The 26,635-nt window shown below is 47.2% G+C and overlaps 1 protein-coding gene across 1 annotated transcript; it reads left to right on the top strand.

Annotated features, from left to right (window-relative positions):
• The first annotated feature begins 12,647 nt into the window (after positions 1-12,647).
• LOC128420344 (uncharacterized) lies at positions 12,648-23,833 on the top strand. The gene is made up of 5 exons (XM_053401949.1): positions 12,648-12,746; positions 16,679-16,724; positions 18,859-18,906; positions 20,950-21,459; positions 23,723-23,833. The coding sequence occupies exons 1-5, from the start codon at positions 12,676-12,678 to the stop codon at positions 23,831-23,833; spliced, it is 786 nt and encodes a 261-aa protein (XP_053257924.1). The 5' UTR covers positions 12,648-12,675.
• The last annotated feature ends 2,802 nt before the right edge of the window (positions 23,834-26,635 follow it).

A 26,635-nucleotide genomic window follows, 5' to 3' on the forward strand; every position in this document is an offset into this window, starting at 1 on the left:
CAGACCAAAACAAAAAAAGGATTGAGGAATTAAGAGGGGAAGTAAGACCACTGAGTAGACAGGTCACTGAACAACAGGCCTATCTGTCTATGGCGGAGCTGAAAAACCGGGAAAGTAATCTTAGGATTAGAAATATTCCAGAACTAGAAAAGGAAGATTTGGCTGGCTTTTTGACTGCAGAAATATCCAAGTTCTGGGGTTTGGCAGAAGAGAAAGACTTCAAAATCGTCACCGCTTTTAGATTGGGAAGAGTGGCCAAGAAAGATAAACCAAGGGATTGCTTGATCATATTGAGATACAAGCAAGAAAAAGACAACATACTTGGCCTACATTTTAAAAACCCATTGGTGATACAGGGAAAGACAGCAGAAATCTTCAGAGACATACCAAAACAATTGTTGGACTTAAGAACTACATACAAGGATCTGGCAAGATTATTAAGAAACAACACAATCCCTTACAGGTGGGAATTCCCCCAAGGATTATCTTTTAATTTGAAAGGGAAGAAGGTGAGAATCAGAACAGCAGAAGAGCAAGAAAAATTCCTAAACGATCACGGGGAGGACCTTCGAAAAGGGACAGCAGGTACCTGGCCACCCCCCACGCCTGGTACAAAAGATCCACCTCCAGACATAGACGAGAAGGGAGACAACCCCATCGGCTAACAAGCTGATCCAGGATGTCTCTGCAGCTTTTTAGTTGGAATATTCATGGGGCAAATTCCCCTGAAAAAAGGAAAAGGATTTTTCACATTTTGAGGAAAGAACAACTAGACGTCATTTGTCTCCAGGAAACCCATGTGACTAGGCTCCACAGAAGAGTGCTAATAAACAAGCGACTAGGCCAAGAATTTATTTCATCAGCTAAAGAAAAGAAAAGGGGAGTCGTGATATATGCAAAGGAGAGCCTAGCACCAAAATTTGTGTTCAAAGATGAACAAGGAAGAATTTTGGCGATCGAAATACAATCACAAGGAGAAAAATTTTTGATAATTGGAATTTATGCACCAAATGAGGGGAAATCTGAATTTTATGGGAAGCTGCATGAGACAATGCTGGACCATATGGACTATAATAACATCATTCTGATGGGAGATATGAATGGGGTTGTCTCCACACACATGGATAAGTCACAAAATCAAAATGTGACTAAAGATGGCAGATTACCAAAGACTTTTTTTGAACTCACAGACAATATGGACTTGATTGATATCTGGAGGACAAAGAACCCCCTAGGTAGAGAGGGAACATTCTTTTCTGAGGCCCACCTATCCTGGACAAGAATCGACCAAATCTGGATATCTAGAGGACTGGCACCCAAGACCAAAAAAGTAGAGATCTGCCCTAAAACTTGCTCCGACCATAACCCCTTGAAAATGGACTTGAGACTTACACCAGCTGGATCCTTCAGATGGAGAATGAATGATGCATTGTTTAGAGACCAGGAGATAGTGAAGAAGGCCCAAAAGACGATGAAAGACTACTTTGAACTAAATTTGAACACTTCGGTGGAAAAAAAAACAATCTGGGACGCAAGCAAAGCTGTTATGAGAGGGTTTCTGATACAGCAGAATTCTATTAAGAAAAAACTCTGGAACGGTAAAAAGGACAAGATCTTGGAAAGGATAAAAGACGGAGAGAAAAAGTTGAGACTAAATCCAAAATCAAAAGAAGTTTTGAGAGAAATAAAATTCCATCAAGCACAATATGCAAAACTGATAAATCAAGAAGTTGAATGGAAAATCAAACAGATGAAACAAAGATCATTTGAATCGGCAAATAAATGTGGGAAGCTGCTATCATGGCAGCTGAAAAAGAGACAAAAACTGAACTTTGTTACCAATCTAGAGGTTGAAGGAGAATGTATTCAGAAACCAGAGGAAATTAGAAAGTGTTTCCAGAGATATTTTAAAAAATTGTTTTCCCAAGGACCCCAAGTGGAGACTGAAATAAATAAATTTTTAAAAAGCTATGGCCTACAAAAACTAACACAAGACAAACAAACTGACCTGAATTATAAAATAACCCAACAGGAAATCGAAAATGCCATTCAGAACATGCAACTAGGCAAATCCCCGGGCCCAGATGGACTTACCTCCAAATACTATAAGATATTGAAGGAATACCTGACTCAGCCATTGATGGAGGTATGTAATCAAATTATGGAAGGGAAGGGGGCACCAGAATCGTGGAAAGAGGCATTCATCACTTTGATACCAAAATTGGAATCTGAAAAGACTCAACTTAAGAACTACCGTCCCATCTCACTCCTAAACGTGGATTACAAGATTTTTGCTGACATTTTGGCAAATAGATTGAAAAAAGTCTTAAATGGAGTTATTCATAAAGACCAAGCAGGCTTTCTCCCTGGCAGGCATTTGTCAGATAATACTAGGAACATTGTTGACGTTCTGGAACTTCTACAGACAAATTTGAATACAAAAGCAGTTTTGATATTTATAGACGCGGAGAAGGCCTTTGACAATATATCTTGGAAATTTATGAAGAAGAATTTGGAAGGGATGGGAGTGGGAAGGGCGTTCCAAAATGGCATAGATGCAATATATTCAGAACAAAAGGCTAAATTGATAGTAAACAATGTGGTGACAGAAGAGTTTAAAATTGAAAAAGGAACACGACAGGGGTGCCCCCTATCACCCTTGCTATTTATTTCTGTCCTTGAGGTTTTGCTAAATTTGATCAGGAAGGATCAGCAGGTGGAAGGAATACAGGTCGGAGGAAAACAATATAAACTGAAGGCCTTTGCAGATGACTTGGTTTTGACATTACAGGAGCCGGTGTCCAGCACAAAAAGAGTATTGGAATTAATTTCTGAGTTTGGTCGGGTGGCGGGATTCAAGTTAAACAAACAAAAAACTAAGGTTTTGGCAAAAAACTTGACACCTTTAGAAATAGATGGGTTTCAGAAGGAAACAGAACTAAACGTTGTTAATAAAGTGAAATACCTGGGGGTCAACTTGACTGGGAAAAATTTGAATCTGTTTAAAGATAATTATGAAAAATGTTGGTCTGAAATTAAAAAGGATCTAGAAATCTGGTCAAGATTGAAACTTTCCTTGTTGGGAAGAATTGTAGCAGTAAAGATGAATGTATTGCCAAAAATGCTGTTTCTGTTCCAGACCCTACAGATCGTGGACAGAGTGGAATGTTTTGGAAAGTGGCAGAGGGACATTATGAAGTTTGTCTGGCAGGGCAAAAAGCCCCGAATAAAATTTAAAATATTAACAGATGCAAAGGAAAGAGGGGGTTTTGCCCTGCCGGACTTAAGGTTGTATTATGAAGCTGCATCCCTCTGCTGGCTGAAAGATTGGTTTTTGCTAGAAAACACTGATGTCCTAGATCTGGAAGGGTTCAACAATGCTTTTGGGTGGCATGCATATTTGTGGTACGACAAGGTAAAGTCTCATAAGTTGTTTAAAAACCATATTGTAAGGAAATCTCTGTTTTCTGTCTGGACTAAATACAAGGACTTATTTGAAAACAAGACTCCGAGGTGGTTATCACCGATGGAGGCTAAAGCCACAAAAATACTTAATATGGGGGGTGGCTGGGCAAAATACTGTGAAATAATAGAAAGAGTGGGTGACACTTGGAGGTTGCAGAGCTTTGAAAAATTGAAAGGGAAGGTGCGAGACTGGTTTCACTATGCCCAAATTTTAGAGATCTTTAAAAAAGATAAAAAAATTGGTTTCCAGGTGGAAAAATCAAAATTAGAACTAGAATTACTTGAACCTAAGACGAAAGTGCTTTCAAGAATGTACAACTTGCTGCTTAAATGGAATACTCAAGATGAGACAGTCAAATCAGCCATGATAAAATGGGCACAAGATATTGGATACAACATTATGTTTGAGGACTGGGAAAGGTTATGGACCACCGGTATGAAATTTACGGCATGTAGTGCCTTAAAGGAAAATATTATGAAAATGATGTACAGGTGGTACATGACCCCAGTCAAACTTGCAAAGATATACCATTTGTCTGATAATAAATGTTGGAAATGTAAGGAGGCTGAAGGAACTTTTTACCACCTCTGGTGGACATGCCCGAGGGTGAAGGCCTTCTGGGAAATGATTTATAACGAGTTGAAAAAGGTATTTAAGTATACCTTTCAGAAGAAACCAGAGGCCTTCCTCTTGGGCATTGTGGGCCAGAGGATACCTAAGAAAGACAGAACCTTCTTTCTATATGCAACGACTGCAGCAAGAATTCTCATAGCTAAATACTGGAAGGCACAGGAGCTACCCACACTGGAAGAATGGCACACACAACTGATGGACTATATGCAACTAGCCGAAATGACTGGCAGAATCCGAGACCTGGGAGAAGAGGCTGCGGAAGAGGATTGGAAAAAATTTAAGGACTATTTACAAAAACATTATAAGATATATGAATGTTAAAAATTTGCTAAGGTTTGAGGTAAATATGCTTCAGTATTGAAATTCGGAGTTGATAGAAACAAAGTTAATGATTGAGAAAAGTTTTAATTTCAGAGTGAATAATTAGATGAAAATACAAAAACACAGGAAACAAGGTATTAATTTGCTGTTTATATTTATTATAAAGAATGCAGGGATGGAGGAGATGGGGAAGTCCAGTGGATGATGAAAAAAAAAAAAAAAGACTTCGAAAAATGAATTTTTTCTTGTTTAATTTCTTTTTCTTTCTGTAAAACCGCTTTTGTTGTGTTATTGATGATGGATTTAGATTCTGGAAAAAAGCAATAAAAAAATTTATAAAAAAATAAAAAAAAAAACATCAAGGGGCATCTTTGCTCCTCGGAAGTAGCACTGTGAGAAATCAGAACAACCGTTCCCTGCTCCTCTTACAGGTGTTAACAGGCGTTTTTATTACTCCCAGTTGCTGTTGCTGGCAATGCTCAGTGTACTTGTTCTGCATCCATATGCTAAGCCTCAGCTGGATTTTCTCTGTCCTTTTGGCATTTCATCACCTCTTGACTCCACCATCTCCAATGTTCTCCTCTTCACCTGCCAGCTTATATATTCCTGCCAGCTTCGTGCACCTGAGGAGCACCTCGTCCGCAAAAGCATCTTATATAATAAAATTGCTTCCCTTTAAAGCTTATGTTTGTTTGTCCTGGCCAAAGGCTGTGACTAATGTGTAGCAGCAGCAGCAGCTCAGTGTACAAGAATGCAGAAGTCTGAAACCTCAAGCCCAGTTATCACAGCAGAAACACAGAGATGCATAAAATAAGCAAAGTTTAAAAGTCAGATTACTAATTATTCTTAATAAACCTTTTGCACAAGAACGTCTGTTACTTCCAATAGATGAACATAGCTACTCCCCTGGAAGTATCCCCCAAACATTCCTTTTGGATTTTGTTCTTCATTGGTCAACACAGCTATTTCCTGACTCCAGCTGGCCAGACTCACATCTAATTTCTCATTCTCAGCTTTCCATAACCAACGACCAAATTAACTTTCTTTCTTTCCTCAGCCAGGCCAGCCAACGGCAGTCAGAACATAGGAAGAAAATGAACCTTTATGCCTCATGTACCGTGTTCGACACTGGCTGGCAGCATCTCTCCGGGGAAGCAGAGAAGACGCTGTTGGTGACTGAAGCTGAGTCCTTGAGTTGAAAAGGATGACACAACGATTCAATCGTTTTTTAATAAAGACAGACACCATATAGTGTGGCGTAACCTGGGACACGGGTGGCGCTGTGGGTTAAAGCCTCAGCGCCTAGGACTTGCCGATCGAAAGGTCGGCGGTTCAAATCCCTGCGGCGGGGTGCGCTCCCGTCGTTCGGTCCCAGCGCCTGCCAACCTAGCAGTTCAAAAGCACCTCCGGGTGCAAGTAGATAAATAGGGACCGCTTACCAGCGGGAAGGTAAACGGCGTTCCGTGTGCTGCGCTGGCTTGCCAGATGCAGCTTCGTCACGCTTTCCACATGACCCGGAAGTGTCTGCGGACAGCGCTGGCTCCCGGCCTATAGAGTGAGATGAGCGCACAACCCCAGAGTCTGTCAAGACTGGCTCGTACGGACAGGGGTACCTTTACCTTTACCTTTAACCTTGGATGCCAGTTTTGCGTTCCTATCCAGGTGATGATAACAGCAAAAATCCCCTTCATTGATGGTTGGTGCCTTTGCGTCTGGTTAGGAAGAAGGCAGGGAGCCCTTAAGATAGGCAGACTGGGGTGGGGCAGGCTGAGGTGGATGAGGCAGTGCCCCATTTGCCCTAATGGGCCAGCCTGCTCTGCCCCAAGTCCGAAGCCAAGTCCTCCTCCTGGTCCTTCTCACTCAGTGCTGGTCCTCCTTGCACTGCCTAAGGAAGCCTCTCCAGGGGTCCAGGCAGAGCGGGGAGGCCTGCCCTGGCTGGCCAGCAGATGCCATGTAAGGCTACACATATGTCATATGGCTTTCGCCAGCTGCAGGCACAATGACAGCCTTGGCTTGTTCTAGCTCCTCCAAGATCTGGCCTGGATTTGTCCTTTGCGGAAGAGATTCCTGGAGTTAGCTGACAGCAGAGGTCTTGTATAGCAGCTCTGAGAGCAAGGGGCTGGGAAAGGGTCTCTAGAAAACTAAGGGCTCTTTGAAGAGGAGGGTGGCAAAAGGGCACCTGCCGTGCCTTACGGAAAACGAGGCTTTTGCATGTTGCCACAAGCCTTCCTGACGCATATCGTTGGGTGGAGCCGAAAGGCAGCCGAGCTGCTTTTTAAACATTTGGTGATCTGGCCTGATGAGAAATTGTGCACGCAACTGATGGGAGCATGGTTATGCGGTGACATCACGCAGAGTGAAACAGGGTGGTGATGACATCATGAGCCAGTGGCGCAACAGCAGCTTCAAGCCGTGACCGAGAAATGATTCCTTTCCAAAGAAGACCTAGAGATGTGGGTTTTGGATGTGGTTGCTCAATGCATGCTCAGAGGCACTCTTTGTCCTCATCATTGCTCCATCTTCTTCCAGGGCCTGGCCTTGGCATTGCAAAGTGTGTCAGTGGCTCCTCTGGACAGTTGGGCCCCCTGTGGTTTAGATTGGCTTCCTGTCAGGCAGAAATTCAACAAGTGCAGCCTTCTTTTGTTTCCATAGCAACTTCTGCAGGATCAATCCAGGGGTGTGTTTGGGCATCTAACCAGGCATCCAGTACAGATGCCTCTGGGATGGAAGCCAGAAGATGGTGCCTTTTCCTCCTATTAGTCCCCGGCAGCCTTTCAGGGGTCCACAAAGCTGGAGGCTGTACAGTCATACCTTGGATCCTGAACGCCTTGGTACTCAGACGTTTTGGTTCCCAAACACCGCAAACCTAGAAGTTAGTGTTCCGGTTTGCAAAAGTTCTTTGGAACCCAAATGTCCGATGGGGCTTCCAATTGGCTACAGGAGCTTCCTGCAGCCAATCAGAAGCCGCCTTTTGGTTTACGAACATTTTGGAAGTCGAACAGACTTCTGGAACGGATTCCATTCAACTTCCAAGGTACAATTGTATTCTCATAGCAAACGAGAGCTCAAGAGGAAAGGACTGTTAGATGAAACCCTGGGAGAGCCCATATATTCCAGTAGTCTGGGCTGTAGTCAACTCAGTCCTGCTCACAGACAACCTACTGAAAGTAACAAGGCCTAAGCTAATGTTGTCTGTTAACTTCAATGGCACTACTCTGAGCAGGAGCAACATTGGCCAGAACCCACTGTCTCCCTCCCCCCAATCCTACGTGTTGCAGTCAGCCAATGTTAATCCTACTCAGAGTAGATTCAATGAAATCCATAGACATGACTAACAGGTCCATTAATTTAAATGGGTCTGCTGTGACTTGGTTGGCTACAACCCTAACTATGTTGCCTCTGGAAGGCCAAGGAGCCTTTTTGACCCACCCACCCCAGAGCTAAACAGTCCTGCAAAATTTTCTTGACGCTTTGGAGAAGGGCATCTAAAGTTCTAAACACACCATATTCTGTGTGGGTGAGCTGCACCTGTTGGAATTCAGCCTGCCCCAGCTCTGCTAAAGGAACAAGTGTGTGTGTTTGGGGAAAGCAGCCACCCTCTTTGGCCTGGCATAAAGCACTCCCTGCCCCCAGGAAGAAGCAAAAGGAAACCCCACCCCACTATATTCACCCTGGCCTCAAGCAAACCCTGAGCAGAACCAGGAAGCCAGGCTGATGGGTGGCGGCAGCTGCTGCTGCTTTGAGGAAGACGCTGGCCAGGCCACACCTTGCACTACTTCCCTGTGAGTAGGGTATGAATCAGGGCCAGCTCCTAGGGGAGGTAAACAAACAGGGGCTGTTCCTCTCCATTCTCTCGCCAGCTCATGGTGCCCAGTGGGCAAGGAGGTGGCTCTGTCATAGAGTGCAACTCCAGCGCCCACCAGCAGGACAGGCAAGTTTTCAGGGGGCCACCAGCACTCTTGCACAAAAGGGTAGAGGTTGCGCAAAAGAAAAAGAGGGATCGGCACGGTTTGTTTCTTTTAGGAATTTATCCATGCCTCACCCTTTAACCAAAAAGACTTGCAAAAGTCAGCATTAAGGTGGTCCCTGCCCATCAAGGTTGACAGTCTAAAAAGGCATGGCACACAAGTTCTATATGCAATTCTTACAAAGCAATTATACGGCCTGCATAGATTCTGGCTATCTCAAAGAGCAGCAGCTCAGCTGTTGTTTAGGCTGCCTTGCCCCTGATGAAGAGCACACACAGAGAGCGGATCCAGGAGCAGAGGCGATGGCAGGATCCTGGGCGAGAGAGCCTTCTTCAGCCAGAGGGCCACCTTCCTTTCTGGGAAACCTTCCAGGGGGGGCACATACCAGAAGTGGGCAAAAGTGGCAGAGCAATAAATCTTATCTTTGGACAGGGGGCTACTTTCTACAGCCTGGCAAAAGGTCAGAGTGTTCAAGGGGACATTCCAGACTTGCAAGAGCTGGTGAGGGGTGTGGCTTGAGGACAGTCTCAAGGGTCACATTGGAACCCTGAAGTGAGGTCGTCCACCCCTGCTGAAACTGAAGGCCAGGGCTGCATCCTGGAAGATTACCATGAAGAAGAGGGATCCCTTGAGGAAAGCGTGTCTTAAGCTCCAGCATTCCTGAGTCAGGCTGGGATGATTTGCTGGTACAAGATCTCCCTCTGCCGGCAAGTCACTAGAACTCGTGGAAATCCAACAAAACTGAGTGTTGGAAGATTCAGAACGGATAAAAGAAAGTACTTCTTCAGGCACAGCAGTCAGACTCTGGAACTCACTGCCACAGGAGGGCAGAGGTGGCCACTTGGATGGCATTTTAAGAGGATTAGATAAATTCAGGGAGGAGAGGGCTATCAAAGGCCACTAGCCACGATGCCTATTCTCTGCTACCACAGCCTGCAATGCTTCTGAGAACCACAAAAGCAGTTTACTGCAAACCACATGAGGGGAGAGGGCTGTTGTGCTCAAATTCTGGTTGAGAGTTTCCCATCATGGGCAACTTTTTTTTAATAAATATTTTTTATTAGATTTTCCATTAAAAAAAACATTTTTACAAAATTATACATCCATTTTTAACTTAAACCCTTTTTTCCAGAACTTCCCTCAGCTTGTCTGATAATTTTCCGTTTATTTTTTATCCTCGTCTCACATTTCCCAATATTATATTGCACTCAAATACTCTTAATCACATCATATTTTTAAAACAATATTTCTAACAGTAATTTCACAGAGCTTCTTGAAAGCCAACAAACGTTATTTGCTCATCACAGAAATTTTTGATATACTCTGTAAATTTCTTCCAGTCATTGGAGAATCTCTGGTCACGTTGGTTCCTAATTCTCCCTGTCAATCTGTCCATTTCTGCGTATTCCATCAGTTTCATCCTCCATTCTTCTTTCGTGGGCATCTCTTCCTGTTTCCATTTCTGTGCCAGCAAAATTCTGGCTGCTGTTACTGCATACAAAGCTAATTTCACATCTTTTTCACTAATTTCATTATCCAGTATTCCCAACAAGAGAGTTTCTGGTTTTTTAAAAAAAGTATATTTCAGCATTTTCTTTAACTCATTATAGATCATCTCCCAGAAGCTTTTTACCTTCTTACATTCCCACCACATATGGTAAAATGTTCCTTCTATCTCCTTACACTTCCAACATTTATTACACACTCCCATCATGGGCATCTTGTTGGCCACTGTGAGAATAGGGTGATGGACCGGATGGGAAAGTTTTTCTCCCTCTCTCGAAACACTGGAACTCATTGATATCCACCCAAGGTTTTTTAAACAGAGCCTGATATTCCTGTGTTGCATTGTCTTCTGTTTGCAGGCACACGCGGTAAACCCGGTCTCACGACCACAGCAGCGCCCGCTGACCTGGAACGCAAAGTATTAGCCTGTAAGGAAACGTATCATTAACTTGAAGACTGCTGACCTAGGATGAAATTATAAGGAGGCAAGAAATTATTAATTTTAGGGAGGGTGGGTGGGTGATGCTGGAAGGAAGAAAACCAGAAGAGGCCTGGACAACGGGGTCAGCATCTTTTCTTTGGCCTTAGCCCCAGCCCTGGCCAGCCGTCCATTGTCCTCCTGGGCAAGGGTGGGTCAAAGGCTGGCTCAAGCACGGCAAGAGTGTTGTTAGCCCAGAAATGGAAACAAGAAGAAATTCAGACGAAAGAAGTATTTGTTGTTGTTGTTTAGTCGTGTCCGACTCTTCGTGACCCCATGGACCAGAGCATGCCAGGCACTTCTGTCTTCCACTGTCTCCCGCAGTTTGGTCAAACTCATGCTGGTAGCTTTGAGAACACTATCCAGGCGAAATTAATGGACTATGCAAATTTGGACAAAATGACAGGAAGGATTTGAAACCTGTGGGACCAGAGATTTACAGAAGATTGGAAGAAGTATATGAATTATTTGAAGAGCAACTGTAATCAACAAATTACGCTAGTAGGATTACAAGAAGTTTTGTAAGGAGAAATATACGAAGTGTTACAAAGTAGAAAAAGATAGTGATATTGGTTATGAGATTGAAATGTACTAGGGAAGATAAGAAATGCATACTGACAGATTAGATTGGAAAATTTTCAGGGGCCACTAGGGGCGCATCGGAAGATGGCTGACAATAACATCTCTCCGACCCACACGAGGTAATTAGGAGGCTGTGATGGGAGTAAATAGCCTCCCTACCCCCCAAGGTTGTGGGGGGGCTGCCCTTGCCTGCTGTGCCCTACACCACCCCCGAATTTGTGGGGATGGGGGCACTAGGCAGAAAGCCCTCCTGTGGATCTCGGCGCTCCTGGACGCTGTCTCTGATCCGCGCCTCTAGCTGCAATAACTTCAAAAGAAGCAATTAGGAGGAAGCGAATGCACATATTTCAAGGAAGGAGGGGGAGTAAAGACTGCTAACTGAAGAGATCTCTGATAAACAAGACGGGTCGGAAGAACAAGAATAAATCATGAGAAGATCAGCAAGGCTCGGTATGGCAAAGGGACTGGATGGGGGGGGGACTTTCCTTTCTTTCCTCTATGTGATTAACCAAGAATCCCCCCCCCCAAGTCAGAAATGCCGTTTTAATGACTTAAGCTGTGGATTTATGACTGTGTGGAGATTATTTTCTAACCAAAGCATGTTTCAAGAAGATAGTGGAAAGTATAAGAGCTTTAGAATGACGCAGTTAAAAATACCGTCGCCATGTTGGCAAGTTCTGTCGGAGGACTTAAGTCTGGGAGGAGGAATAGAGCTGTTTTTATATTGTGGGTGAGACTCCTCAGAGGGACTTAAGAGCGACAGATTTGAGAGATTAATGATGGAAAGAGCGATGTTATTTATGAAAGTGATGATATATGGAAACCATCTTGATATGAGGATTGGACGAACGGAAAAATTCACACAGGATTATAATTGGTGTTTATCTGCTTAAGGAGATTATCAGAAGAGATCATAAAGAAAAAAAGAAAAAACATACGAACAAGATGAGATGTGGAAACAGCAAGATAAGACTGGATAGAATTATGAACATTATTTGGACTGATTTGGATATTAACGTAGTAGCAAGAAGATGATCGGAATCCCCCTTCGGAACTTGAAATATGGGTCCCCTCAACAAAAATTTAAAATTCGGCTTTGTAATTCGGAATTTATGTGATGTGATTTGATTTGATTGGTCGGCTAATAAAAATTATTTTTAAAAAAGTAGATTGGAAAATTTTCAGACAGGATTGATGGAAGTCAAAAATTTGAATAAGATGTAAAAGTATGTTTAATTATTGTTGAAAATGATATGTTAAAAAACTAATAAAAATTATATACCAAAAAAAAAGGGCTGGCTCAAGCAGGTGTGAGGCACCTGCCCAGGTGAGCCCAGGTGCAGCAAACCCCGCCCACCTGTGGGGAAGGGAGGGCGGAAATTCTGGGGAAAGGATTGGGGGGGAGGGGAAACAAATTATCTTAAACCAAACAGGCTAATTGCCCCTTGGATTCGTCCTCTAAAAGGGGCCCCATAGCGCCCTCCTAAGGAGCAGCTGGCTAGCTTTGACCCCTCTAAAGAGGGTAATAATAAAACGTCACACAAGAAACAGGAAGCGCAGCTCTGTACTCTAGGCACCGGCCATCTTGCCGCTCTAGCCGAAGCTTCTCGCTTGTCCTCCTCCGGGTGGGGCTCCCATTTGAACAAGCCGCTTCCCGGCATCCTCCGCGCTCCACCTGCCACCAATTCAGGGCGCGCGGGGGATGCCGGGAAACGGGAGGGATGATTCAAATAGAGAGGACGGGAGAGGCGGAGCGAAAGGCCGGGTACAGCAGGAGTCAGATGGCGGACGGGTAAGCGGCTTGACCGCCATAGAGCTTGGCAGTGCTAGAAGGGCGTTTCCTGTCTCGGGGGCGGGACGCCTGGGATCCCTAGCTTCCCATAGAATCAGAGACAAAGTCACTGGTTGTGAGGGCAGTTGATGCCGCCGCCGCCCTGGCAGGAGAACATCCGGGGCTTTAGGGGTCGAGCTCTGATTGGCTAGCTGCGTTCTGCGGGCGTGGGAAAAACCCGCAAAACTTTCCGAAGTCTCATATGTGTTTATTTTGCTTCGCTTCGCTCTGGTGTTTTATGCGCGGGGGGGGGGGGAGAAGTGCATAAATACTTTAATAAGTACTTCCATAAATAAACTGATTAATTAAAATGAAATTGTCCTGCAACCGCAGCCCGTGCGCTTCAGCCTGTAGGTTTATGCAAAAAATAATAATAATTGATACCCAGGGGCGGCATTTCAACGGGCAAGTTCCCAGAATGGCTTCTGGCATAAATAATTGTGCGTGTTTCTGCACCCATGGGCGGTATACATTAAAGCGGCAACTGTAAAAACACACACAAACCCCCAGCTGTTTAGCCATATAAAAATTCTGATTTTTTTCAACTCCTGAGGAAACTTCAAGTAAAGACTGCAGCAACCCTGCCCTGGGTAAACCTCTCTGGGGAGGGAGGATGGGGAGTTACTGGCAAGTGAAGATATTGGAGTGGGTGTGAAAGGGAGGTTTCCAGTTTGTTCCAGTGGAGAAGAGAGTTGCCGCTGGGTGTGACCAGAGGCGGGAATCAGTTTTGTAGAGCTTTATATTAAACAAGGTGGTTAGAAGCATTTGTTTGTGAACGATGGAAGCATAATCCAGAAAGAATATGTAATAAAGAAAAATCTGCCCTTATTCCCTTATGGGGGACACAAGAGCCCTTATAAAGTCCTTTGTAGGTTTTCCATTGGTCAGAGAAAATAATAGAGGCCAACCAGAGAAGCAAAACAGCTAGTAAGCCTGATCTTTATTGAAACTGTTGCAACAGGTTACCTGTTAATGGCTACTTGATTAGATACTCTGGGGAGCCTGGCCAGTCTTTTGTAATGACAAATACTTAGTTCCTGAGCCAGGTCACAGGCTCACCCTATTCATACACAGACATACCCTTAAGACAGGGTTTGTGAAGGAAAAGACAATTGGGAAGCTTTTCCATTTTCCTTTGACCTTGCGGAGAAATATTTGAGGTCAATTTGGGAGGGGCAAAATGGTTTCAGGACTTTTTCTGTGGGGTTTCAGACATGTGGTTCATATATGCAGTTATGAACATTTATCATATATAATATCTTTATATCTTATATATATATCTTTATATAGATATATGACTTTAATTTTTTTGTTTCAATATTAAAAGTAATTAAAAGCAGAGTATAGGCACAAACAAATCTTAGAGAAGGAAAATGTAAATGTACTTCTGTAAAACGCAGAAGGGAAATGTGATGGAAATGTAAGAAAATAAGAATGAAAGACTGTTAAGTGGTCATTATATTGGTAAACAAAACCCCAATCTCTGAGCTGCGTGAGATTCCAATCATCTTGGCGTTTACCCAGGGTCTGTGTTTCCTTTTGGAAGTTAGGCACAGCAGAAACTGCAGTGTCTTTATGATATGGTTTATTCACACACACACAACCTGAGTCTACAGGGGAGAGAGGGTTCAGAGCATTCATATCTGCAGAAGATTACAGTGGTACCTCGCAAGACGAATGCCTCGCAAGACGGAAAACTCGCAAGAAGAAAGAGTTTTCCGTTTTTCGAGGTGCTTCGCCAGACGAATTTCCCTATGGGCTTGCTTCGCAAGATGAAAGCCCATAGGGAAATCTCCGGGGACAGCGGGGAAGCGCGGCGCGTCTTCCCCACTGTCCCCGGACCGCTTCCGAAGGCTGGCGGTGGGGCGGAGAGACCTCCTCCCCGCGCCAGCCTTCGGAAGGCTGTTCTGACGGTGGACCGCCAGCCTTCAGAACAGGTCCGGGGACAGAGGAGAAGCGCGGCGCATCTTCCCCTCTGTTCCCGGACCTGTCCCGAAGACTTGCGGTGGGAGGAGGGTTTTCCTCCCCACTGCCAACATTCAGAATGCTGTTCTGAATGTTGGCGGTGGGGAGGAAAAACCCTCCTCTCACCGCAAGCCCCGGGAACAGAGGAGAAGCGCTGCGCACCTTCTCCTCTGTTCCCGGACCTGTCCTGAAGACTTGCGGTGGGAGAAGGGTTTTCCTCCCCACCGCCAACATTCAGAATGCTGTTCTGAATGTTGGCGGTGGGGAGGAAAAACCCTCCTCCCACCGCAAGCCCCGGGAACAGAGGAGAAGCGCAGCGCGCCTTCTCCTCTGTTCCCGGACCTGTTCTGAAGGCTTGCGGTGGGGAGAAAAGCCCTTCTCCGCACCGCCAGCCCGGCAAGCGGTTTCCATGGGAACGCATTAATTGATTTTCAATGCATTCCTATGGGAAACCGTGCTTCACAAGACAAATAACTCGCAAGAAGAAAAAACTCGCGGAACGAATTAATTTCGTCTTGCGAGGTACCACTGTATTTGGTCTTCTGAATCAATTAGCTCAGTCAGTAGAGCATGAGACTCGTAAGATTGTAGGTTCACACCCAACGTTGAACAAAAGATTCCTGCATTGCAGGTTGGACTAGATGACCCTCATGGTCTCTTCCAACTCCACAATTCTATGATTCTATTATTGTTTGGAGCAGCAGGCTTAGGTCTGCAAGCAGAGGAACCAGCCATGCTGCCTGTCCCTTTGTTACAGCATGCTCCAGCCAGCCCACCAAGAGTTCTACTGGCTCTCCTTCTTCCTTGCTTTTCAAACCTCTTGCAAAATGCCACAATTTCCCTTGCCATCCAAGCCTGAAATCCTAAACCTAGCCTTTGCCTGTTCACCATACCACATCTGCTATTAGGCAGTACCACCTTCTTTTGTACTACATGATGGTTCTTCCCAGGTGATTCCTGGTCAGGAAGCTGATTCAGCACTGCTATATCTACATCTGGCACCCAGGCTGACTCCAAGCATTTATTAATACCCCACATTTACTCTATAAATTATGGATGCCTTGAACCCACAAACGCTGGCACCCAAAACTTGTAGCAATATGTAAGGATTACAATATGCAAGATTAAAATTAACTACAATTTAAACTACATTAGCCCACCTAAATTCTACCAACTCTCTGGCTAACATTTATAACATTTCCAAGTGTCCTGACTGTATAGCATTTTAGTTTAAGAAAGGGACAGAGCTCCAAATTCAGAGTGGAATTCTAGGAAATAGAATCAATTTCAGATGGAAAGTAGCAATATGGCATGCAGGATAGAGAATACTGGAAAATCTGAATAAAATACAAGTCTAGCCTAAAATAATGATTTAAATATATAATAGTGAAGGCTGACTCTCACTGTTTTCTTTTTGGCCAAAAGTATAGAATGAGAAATGGAAAATAACCCATATTTGAAGTTGTCCACAAGCCAAAACCAAAAAAAGTTTTAGTGCCGTAAAAATGATTGGGTACCATGTGATAAGAGAGAAGGAATGTCTGTGGAAAACGCAGCACAGAAACACCTAATGCAGCACAAATTATTCCAGCAGCAAGAATGAAATCTATAAGCAAAGGTATATTTGTGGCTTCCAGAGAAGAGATAAATTACAGAATAAAAAGGTATGGGGAGGGAGGCTGCTTATGTGAAAAAGAGATGAATTTGGAATCTCAGACTTCTTCACAACACATCCCTCCCCAAGTTTTACCGCTTGTGTGGCTGGTTCGGTTCATTCCCCCTTTTGCCTGCAACTAAAACTTCTTTTTGCCTTGGTAAAAGTGTTGTTTCCTCTGTGAGCGGAGCCCTGCCTCATCTTCTCAGTCCCTGCTTCAGGGTTGAAAATTTGTTGTTTCTCTTCAGGACACTGACTGGATTTCCCTTTCTAGGTGTGCAGACAGCATGCAGACAGTTGACCTCCTTGAGAAGAACTTGGTGAGTTTGCCTCCCACTTTCTTGCTGTGGATGGATGGCTCTTTGGATAGGGGGGGTGCAACACCTCCCTCCTTCCTTCCTTCCTTCTTTCTTTCTTTGAAGCCTTTATATCCTCTTGTGTTCATTCTTTCTCTACAATGTCTTTCCTGGGAGAGAAGGTGAATGGGAAGCAACTAAGGGAAGTCGCAGTGTGGTTTTCCTCTGGGATTGCAAAATGGTGGCTTCCAGCTCTGTCCTGAAGGCCCCTTATTTTCCCCAGATATATAAGCTGGGATTCCCCACTTTCTGCATAGGCATTCTGAAGGAAATCAGCCCTGAGTGCTCACTGGAAGGACAGATCCTGAAGCTGAGGCTCCAATACTTTGGCCACCTCATGAGAAGAGAAGACTCCCTGGAGAAGACACTGATGCTGGGAAAGATGGAGGGCACAAGGAGAAGGGGGCGACAGAGGACGAGATGGTTGGATAGTGTTTTCGAGGTTACCAGCATGAGTTTGACCAAACTGCGGGAGGTAGTGGAGGACAGAAGTGCCTGGCGTGCTCTGGTCCATGGGGTCACGAAGAGTCGGACACGACTAAACGACTAAACAACAACAACAACAAATAGGCAGACATGGGTCCCAGAAAGGCAGCATGCTTCTGTTGCTGCTGCTGCGTTTATTTCTTCTTCAAATGCCCCAGGAGCACACCTTGTCTAACTGCTGAAATGAAGGAGTTTCTCACCTGGAGAAAGGACTACCAGCCTTGGTACATGGGGAGCGGGGGGGCGGAGAGATTCTGAGCTTGGACTCCACTGATTTCTTCTGTCACCCTGGTGTTCCTGTAGCTCTTAGAGCTGGATCCTTAAAGGGGCACTTGGAACTGCTGGGTAGGAGGCCTGATTTGAACAAGGTTGTTGACTAAGAGAATCTGCCAGGAGCAGAGGCTTTTCAGGCTGCTTCATACGTCCAGGATTCATCCGCTGGAAAGAACATCCAGGCGGAATCCCTGACAATCGACAAAAAATGTCCGGGAAAACCTGGGCATATGGCAACCCTTGTTTGCAAATTTCCCAAAAATAGTTTTTTAAAAAAACTTCTTTGAAAGATGGCAGGCGTAGGGTTGGACCCTGCCAATGGCATAGACCGGGGGGGGGGCACGCAGAAATCACACCTCTCCACCCTGGCTAGGCGCCTGCTTGCACACTCCCCGGACTGCTCCTCGGCTGCTCTGGGAGGCCGGGCACAACTCCTTGCCAAGGGCACAAGAGAGCCTAGGTGCACCTCCAGTGTGGTGTAGTGGTTAAGAGTGGTAGTCTCGTAATCTGGTGAACCGGGTTCGCTTCCCTGCTCCTCCACATGCAGCTGCTGGGTGACCTTGGGCTAGTCACACTTCTCTGAAGTCTCTCAGCCCCACTCATCTCACAGAGTGTTTGTTGTGGGGGAGGAAGGGAAAGGAGAATGTTAGCCACTTTGAGACTCCTTAAAGGTAAAGGTAAAGGTACCCCTGCCCGTACAGGCCAGTCTTGACAGACTCTAGGGTTGTGCGCCCATCTCACTCAAGAGGCCGGGGGCCAGCGCTGTCTGGAGACACTTCCGGGTCATGTGGCCAGCGTGACAAGCTGCATCTGGCGAGCCAGAGCCGCATACGGAAACGCCGTTTACCTTCCCGCTAATAAGCGGTCCCTATTTATCTACTTGCACCCGGGGGTGCTTTCGAACTGCTAGGTTGGCAGGCGCTGGGACCGAACAACAGGAGCGCACCCCGCCGTGGGGATTCGAACCACCGACCTTTCGATCGGCAAGCCCTAGGCGCTGAGGCTTTTACCCACAGCGCCACCCGCGTCCCATTTGAGACTCCTTAGGGTAGTGATAAAGTGGGATATCAAATCCAAACTCTTCTTCTTCTTCCCTCAACACCCCGTGTGGCCAATGGTCAGGGCTGGTAGTGATGGAAAACAACATCCTTACCCCTGACAAAAGTTCTCTTGCCACTACCTAAGCCACCCAGGCAGCCTTTCCTGATCTCTCTGTGTGAGGATGGGGGTCCTGAGTGTCTGTCCCTTCACTGCAAGGGGGGGTGCTGGCTATATCGGGTAGATGGCCTTTGTGGGCGCTGATTCCAATCCTCATGCCAATATCTGTCTTGTTCCCCAGAAAAAAATCCAGGACCACTTATCACTTCTGGACATGCTTCAGATGAAGGTGAGATAAGGCTTCGCTCCTTGGGGGGGGGCGGTGCAGGGTGGGGGGCAACAACAGGCAAGATATGGGACCTAGTCTTTCATGAGCTGGTGGGGGAATGGGCATCTAATGGGGAACCCTTCTGAGCCTTGTGGTGCAAGTTCAGCTTTTTGAGTTTGTCTGCTGTTGAAACAAACGGGAGGAGGCTTTGGACTCTTTCAGTACGCGACAGTGGCTGCTAGAACTCTAATAGCGCAGAATTGGAAGACATCAAAAATCCCAACTATAAACGAGTGGCAATTCAAACTATTTGATTATTTAGAATTGGCAAAAATGACACAGAAAATAAGAAATCAAAAAGACATAAAGTTTAACAAAGAATTGAATAAATTTATGACATATATGGAAACAGAGGTAAAAAATCTAAAAATCACAGTAGGTGTGACGTAACACTTGTGATGTAAAGAGTTTTTTAAGGAAAAGAAACTGCAGATAAAAAATCATATAATATATTCTGAAACCGAGATGAAGGGAAGTCAATTAGTGTTGTGTGTTATTTAGTAAATGTAATCTAATTTGTTGGTATTTTATGTTAGGAGATGTTTTTTCTTTTGTTTTCTTTATTATTATTTCTCTTTTTTTATGTATTTCTTTTTTGTGTGTATGTGTTATGTATGTTTTTTTCGTTTGTTTTAATGTTTGATGTAGCAAAACGAATTAAAATCAATAAAAATTAAAATTAAAAAAAAGAAGAAACAAATGGGAGGAGGCTTTGGAGAGTTAGGCAGGGAGGGACGGCAGCGCACAGGTGGTCGGCAGGCACAGACTGGTGGGGATCGTGACCCTCATTGTGCTATGTGGAGGAAGGACCGCAGCTCAGCACTAGAGCACCTGCTCTGCATGGAGAAGGCCCCAGGCTCAGTCCCCACTGGCAGCATCTCCAGGGAGGGCTGGGAAAAGACTCCCCTACCTGAATTACTGGAGAGAGCTGCTGCCGGTCAGTGTCAACCATGCTGAGCTCGCAGGACCAAGGGTCTGCCTCTGTATCGGGCAGCTTATTAAAGGGCCACCACTCTGTGGCAGACCCTTGCTTGGCTTGCAGAAGGACCCAGGTTCAATCCACAGCAATGTCTCCAGGTAAGGCTGAGAGTGTCTCCTGCCTGCACCCCGGGGAGCCACTGCTGCCAGGCCGTGTGGGCAACACTGAGCTAGACAAACTGTGAGAGTAGGGCTCTGATTATTTTGTTGTTGTATATATTTCAACAACTACTCAAAGCGTGAGTGGCACTGGCGTGGTAAAAGTGGACCGTTGCAGTAACTTGAAAATGATAAGGCAGAGGAAATTTTCATTCATACCAGCGACTTGGACATGTGAGATAATCCAGTACAGTGGTACCTCGGGTTAAGTACTTAATTCGTTCCGGAGGTCTATTCTTAACCTGAAACTGTTCTTAACCTGAAGCACCACTTTAGCTAATGGGGCCTCCCTCTGCTGCCGCGCCGCCGGAGCATGATTTCTGTTCTCACCCTGAAGCAAAGTTCTTAACCCGAGGTACTATTCCTGGGTTAGCGGAGTCTGTAACCTGAAGCATCTGTAACCCGAGGTACCACTATACAGCCATTTTAAGAAAAATAGGAAATGTGGTTTATTTTTAATGTGATCTGTCATGGAATCCCATTGGAGAAGATAACAATGGTTATCCAGATGTCATTGCTGGTTGCAAAGGGGGCCCCATTCACACTTCAGGGCCACCACCGTTCCTGTTGGAGCAACATGGCTCATGGGCAGGGAAGGTTGAGACTGCAGCCCAGCTATAGCTGGCGAGGGGGCCACAGACTCCCCCTATGTGTGCTCAAAGAAGGCCAGGTTGTGGTGAGGGCAGCAGGGGCAGCAAACTAGTGACGGTCTGCTTCAACTATGGCCCCCCATATCTTGTTGGCCCCCAACTCCCACCAGTCCCAAGAGTCAGCATGGGTGGCCAGTGGTGAGAGATGTTAATGGGAGCTGTAGCAGCTGTGAGCCCTGTTTAAACATATTTTATGAGTTTTCCTTTGACATTCTAGGTGACAGATGTTTGTGCAGGGTGTGAGAAGACCCGCCGAGACATGGAGGCCGAGGAGGAGAGGCTGGCAGAGCTGGAAGCCCAGTTGAAGATCCAGAATGACACGTCGGACAAGGAGGAGGACGACGATGAGGAGGAGGAGGAGGATGACGACGACGAAGATGACAACGACGATGAGAAGGAGAATGGTATACTGGAGACGGTCAGGACCAACATAGCTCAGCTGAGGGTAAAGATAGAAGCCATGTCCCAGGAGGCTACTGAGCTGGCGGCAGATTTGACCAGGTGTGCCCAGCAGAAGATGGTCTTGGCAGCAGGCCTTGAGGAGGTCCTGAAGGGCAAGCAAGGTGCCCACCAGCGGCGGGCAGAGCCCCTTTCCTGTGACCAGAAAGCAAAGCGCCTGAAAGAGGATGGAGGAGAAGGAGATCAGGAGGTCCCAGCCCCATCTCTACTGCTGCAAGAGGAGGCGGCTGCTGACCTCAGAGCAGAGGACCCTTCTGTCCAGGAAGAGGTGAGCTATGGGGAGGGCCTGGCTTGGCTCTGACGGGGTGTCATGGAACTTTGAAGTGTCAGGCATAGCTCTAATGGCTTTAGCCCAAACGTAGCAGAGTTTTCCTGCACAGCGAAGAAGCTAGTTGAGGTGGAAATGACTAGTCAGCTAGACTCAGAATAACTATTTACAGGATTTATTAAAAGGAAAAATAAAACCAGCAGAGTTTCTGCATACAAAACAAAGCAAAATAAATCCTTTCTTTCTTTCTCTCTCTCTCTCTTAACCATACACAGCACTCCTACTCCTAACACACCCAACATCACACTGTGCTAGCAATCCTAGATAACAGAGTTGAGTGCTGGTCGTTAACCAATCAGAGTAAGTAGTTTCTAGGTCAAGCTGACCTTGGCTTTCTGCCAAGAGTAAATTGACACGGCCTTGAGTTAATTGTGTGAAGCCAGAATCTGTAAGTTTCCCATGAGAACCAATTAACAGAAACTGAACAGTTCTGTGCTTAAAGGCCAGAGGGGCATATCCTGCAGGGGTGTCTCCTTGGAGAAGGGATGTAGTTCAGTGGCAGAGCAGATGGTCCCTGCTGGCAGCATCTCCAGGAAGGGCTGGGAATGTCCCCAACCACATGAAGAGCTTGCTGGGTCAGGCCAATGAGCCACTTAGCAGCCCAGCATCGTGGTTGAACAGTTGCCTGTGGGAAGCACAGGAGCGTTCGATTGGAGCACGTTAGCACTTTCTCCCCTCCTGTGGTTTCCAGCAACCGGCATTCAGAAGCAGGAGCCTGGCGTGCCACTGCTGCCCATCAGTGTCGGCAGTATTGAGCTAGATGGGCCAGTGGTGTGGCTTGATAGAAGGCGTCTTCCTGTGTTCCTCAGAGAAGGGGAAGCCTCTCTTCCAGCCCCGATTGCCACAGGAAGGATAGCTCAGTTGGTAGAGCACAAGACTCTTAATCTCATAGCCATGGGTTCAAGACCCACACTGGGCGAAATATTCCTGCAGTGCATGGCCCCTTCCAACTCTTGTGATTCTGTGATCTAAGGCAGGGATTGGGGAGACCAGTGGCCTTTTCTGGACTACAACTCCCAGCATCCCTGGCCATTCACTCAGCTGGCTGCTGCGCATTTTTAGGGTCCAGCATGATCCGGAAGGCACTGGACTTGGCTCCACATACGGCAGCAAGAGAACGGGGGCTTCCTTGTTCCGTCACCGGGCCCAAGCTGGCAAGCAGTTTTGGCTGCAGCCACCTGTTTCGTTTCCCACAATGCCCCAGGCCAATGCTAGGTTCAGGGTCATTATGGGTAATTTTAAAAGGGCAGCTGCATCTGGCCTGCTGCTTGGAGTACTTGGGCCATAGTGATGGATGTGGGGGGTGCTCAGCAGTGCCAGGAAGTCTGTATATGAAGGGGTCTGAGTGAATCCTAGGGAGGCAGAGGAGAGAATGAGCCCTATATAGAAGGTGCGGCAATGTGAGGGAGGCCCCTGACTCATCCTGCTCAGCTCTGGCTACCTGAAGCAAAAGGGCGATGGATCTATCGACTGTTCCCGACTGGCTGCAGAAGCTGAGTCAGTTCACTAGCCGGGCTGATTCTGAAGCATGCCTTGTTGCTCCTGCAGGTCACGAGATTTATCTGAGCAGAGACGGGGGTCTTCCACACCTCCCTAGCAGGCTCGTATGTTCTCCTCCTTTCTCACTGGGTGTCCCAGCACTGGGTGTGAAGAAGGGCACTCGGCAAGCCCTGGTGGTGGTGATGATGGTGGTGATGTAGTCATTAGTGTCAGTGGCGTAGCGTGGGTTGTCAGCACCCGGGGCAAGGCAAGTAATTTGTGCCCCCTAACCCGTGGATTTGCGCCCCCTAACCCTAACCCCCAGATGTTGCGCCTGGTGCAGCCAGCCCCCCCTGCACCCCCCACGCTACGCCACTGGTTAGTGTTGCACCAGGGTCTGGGGGAACCAGGGTTCGAATCTCCACTGGGCCAGGATGATACACCCTTGGTGTGACCTCGGGCCAGTCAGTGCCTCTCTCAGCCTAACCTACCTTGAGGGCATTAATTAAGGGAGAGAACTATGCACACCACTTTGGAGGAAAAGGTGGGAGATAAATTCAGTGAGTAACTAAAATAATAAAGTTCCTGGGTTGGGGGGTCGGGGCATGAAGAAACAGTGTGGCTGAGCCCAGGAAATGGGGGTGACAGGCAGCTGTTGTGGGGTGGGGGGGCATTGCTGGAGCTGCAGATCTCTTGGCCTTAAGGACACTGTTTTCCCCCGCAGGCTGACACTGGAGCCCTCCAGACCAGCTGCTCACCCCCTACTGAACAACACCCCATTCTGGCAACAGCGGGGCTGTGTTGTCGTGCCACTGAGGAGGAGGAATGGACTTAAGTAATTGACCTCAAATGAGCTTCTAAATGCTGGGGTTGGTGGGGTGAGACGAATTGTGCTTTACACACAATTGGGAGACTTGGTCTGATACCTTTGGGGCAAAAGTGTTCGCGATTTACTTGGGAAGTTGCCACAGAGAAGAGAGTGGCCAGAATCCAGGACGAAAAGGCTCCAGCAACTTTTAACTCCTCTCCATCCCTCCGCCAACATCCCCTCTCAAGAATTAACGCTGACCTATGACCTTCCCCCATTGACCAAAAGTTGTCTTCATTTAAGTGTGGTGGAACTGTGGACTGGCTACTTGTAAGTTGTTTTCCAGTGTGCTATGTACGTGTTTTTTGTTTTTGTGGGGAGAGAGACCTCAGTTGGGATTCTCTGCAAGCCTTTTTAACAGGAAAATAATCCTGGCGGTTCTCTCTGTGCCAGACATGCTTTCTTCCCTTCTAGTCCGTCACAGTTGATCAATGGGAGGCAACAGGGCAGATCTCCAAGCAGAGGAGGGTCTGCGCTTTCAGGATCCCAGAGACTCTCAACAATTTTAGCACAGTCCCACAGTCAGGGCATTTCTGCCTAAGAAGGATTGCAGTGCAAACAGCTGCCTGCCTTTAAAAAAAGCAAAACAAAAACTTGTGCTTTGTTTTGAAGTGCATCTTGCTCTTTTATCGACAAATGCACTGTTTGCATAGCGATTTTCCTTCTGCTGAATATTTTTCTCCCACTTTGGAAGTGGTTTAGCGCCCGAGCTCCAGTTCCCTTCTTGAGATCCTCCTCTTCCTCCTAAGACTTTGTTTTTGGACAGCCTCTGGTTTTGTCCGGAGTGGCCTTATTTTTAAATGTGTTCTGCTATGTACAATTATCCCGCTTAAAAATGTCTTTCATCCCTATGGGTGTCTTTTTGACTATTTTGGATTTCGAATAAAGTCCTTTGAACTTGCGCTGTTGCAGACATTTTCCTCTTAAGGACTTGCTCCCTGCGCAGAGCAGAGCTCTAAAAAGTGGAATCAAGACGTGTAAGAGCAGCCCATCTGGTCCAGCACCCTGTTCTCCACACTGGCCCACCAGAGGCCGCTTTCTAAAAGGGTGGTGGCTAAAGGCTGTGTGCATGCAGAACTCCCAGGTTTAATACCCTGCTGGCAGCATCTCTGCGTAAGACTCGGAGAGACTCCCTGCCTTCAGTCCTGGAAAGCTGCTGCCAGCCAGTGTAGACAATACTGAGCTAGATGGACCCAACGGACTGACTCGTGCCAGAGGTGTCTGCGAACCTGACACAAATATCTCTCTGCCGGTGCCCAACCCCTGTTTCCCAGAGTTTTCAACCTTTTTTTAAGGGGGGGGGCACTTCGGTCCAGCTCGTTTACATCGCGTGGTCCGACGTGCACTCGGCACTGCATGTAGGAGGTGCCCAGATCGCAGCCCAGGTGACCTCCAGCGAAGCCTCCCTCTAAGCGCCCGGTGCCCCTTAACAGCCCCCGCCCGGGGGAGTTTGCGCCACAGGAGGGCCAGCAAGCGGATCAGGTGGGCTGCCAGCTGTGCCATCCTTGCTAGGTGCCGGGATAGCACAGGGCGCTTCCCTGCTCCGCTCGCAGACTCTGCAGGGAGGTGCACAGGCCACGACAAGGCCAGAGAGGGGCGCCTCACCTCCGATCGTGCCCGTCAGGCAACCAGGCACCCCGGCAGGAGGGGACGTGAAGGGGCTTCACTGAGCTGGACGCAGGGCTCTCCGATGGGTGGCTGAGAGGAGAGGAGTGGGCTGCCCCAGAGCGGGGAAGGGAGTGCCTCCTGTTGGGTGAGAATCCCTTGCAGATCACTGTGCATTTGTAGCAGTGACCAGAAGAGGGATGACTGCAAGGAGCACTGCAGAGAGAAGAAATGCCAGGGTGCATCTGTTGCAGCACAACTGGATGCCTTTATCTGCCCCAGCTGAAACAAAACATGTCTCTGCTGCATCAGTCTCTCCAGCCACAGCAGGAGCTATAATGCTCCAGTGGGTTGACTTCACCCCTGAAGGTGCGCTCTGTTGTTGTCTACTGAGACAGACGGATGCCAACCAACTGAACCATTCACCCTCTGTGCCCTGCCCAACGTGCAGGCGTGCCCTGGGCGCCAGCAAACTGTGCTACGCCACTGCCCTTCACACATACACACACCAAATTGAGGGGACTGCCCCCTTGCAAAGTTGATGGAAGTTGCAATTCAAACATTTTGTGTGCAATGTTTCTTGTGATCGATTATGCGCCCCCCAATATTTAATTCAAGTTAGCACCCCTGCTGGCGAGCCGCTGCTGCCAGCCCGAGTAGGCAATCCCAGGGCTCATTTCCAAAGCGCGAGAGCTCCCTCTCCTGACAAAAGGGGTTCCAGCTGGTAGTTTACACAGTGAGTAGGGGTTAGAGCTCCAGGCAGGCGGGTGTCTATCCTTAGGTTCTTGCTTTGGACTGCAATAACTTCGGGGGCAGCTGCTTGTTCACAGGTGGCGCTATTCTGGCAACTTCGTCGCCCCCCCCCCCGCCCCCAAAAGCTGTCGGTAGTCGCGACGGGTGGCGGCGTGGGAACCACCGGCAGGATGCTTATCCCGGCTCATCTGCCCAGCGGAGAGCGTCCGGCTCCCGCGCACGCATTTCAATGGGTCTACTCTGAGGAGCACCCAAAGCTCTCGCTCCTGACCCGGGAGAAGGAGGGGGCTGCTGTTGCGCGGAGGCTTTTCCGGCGAGGAAAGCGCTCCCCCCCCCGTCCCCGCCTCGGGGGTCCCCGGCGCCCCTCCCCGCCTTCAAGGCGGCTTTGTCGGAGGCGCGGCGATCTCCGCC

The sequence above is a fragment of the Podarcis raffonei genome, chromosome 8 (genome assembly GCF_027172205.1).
Source record: "Podarcis raffonei isolate rPodRaf1 chromosome 8, rPodRaf1.pri, whole genome shotgun sequence".
NCBI classification, from domain to species: domain Eukaryota; kingdom Metazoa; phylum Chordata; class Lepidosauria; order Squamata; family Lacertidae; genus Podarcis; species Podarcis raffonei.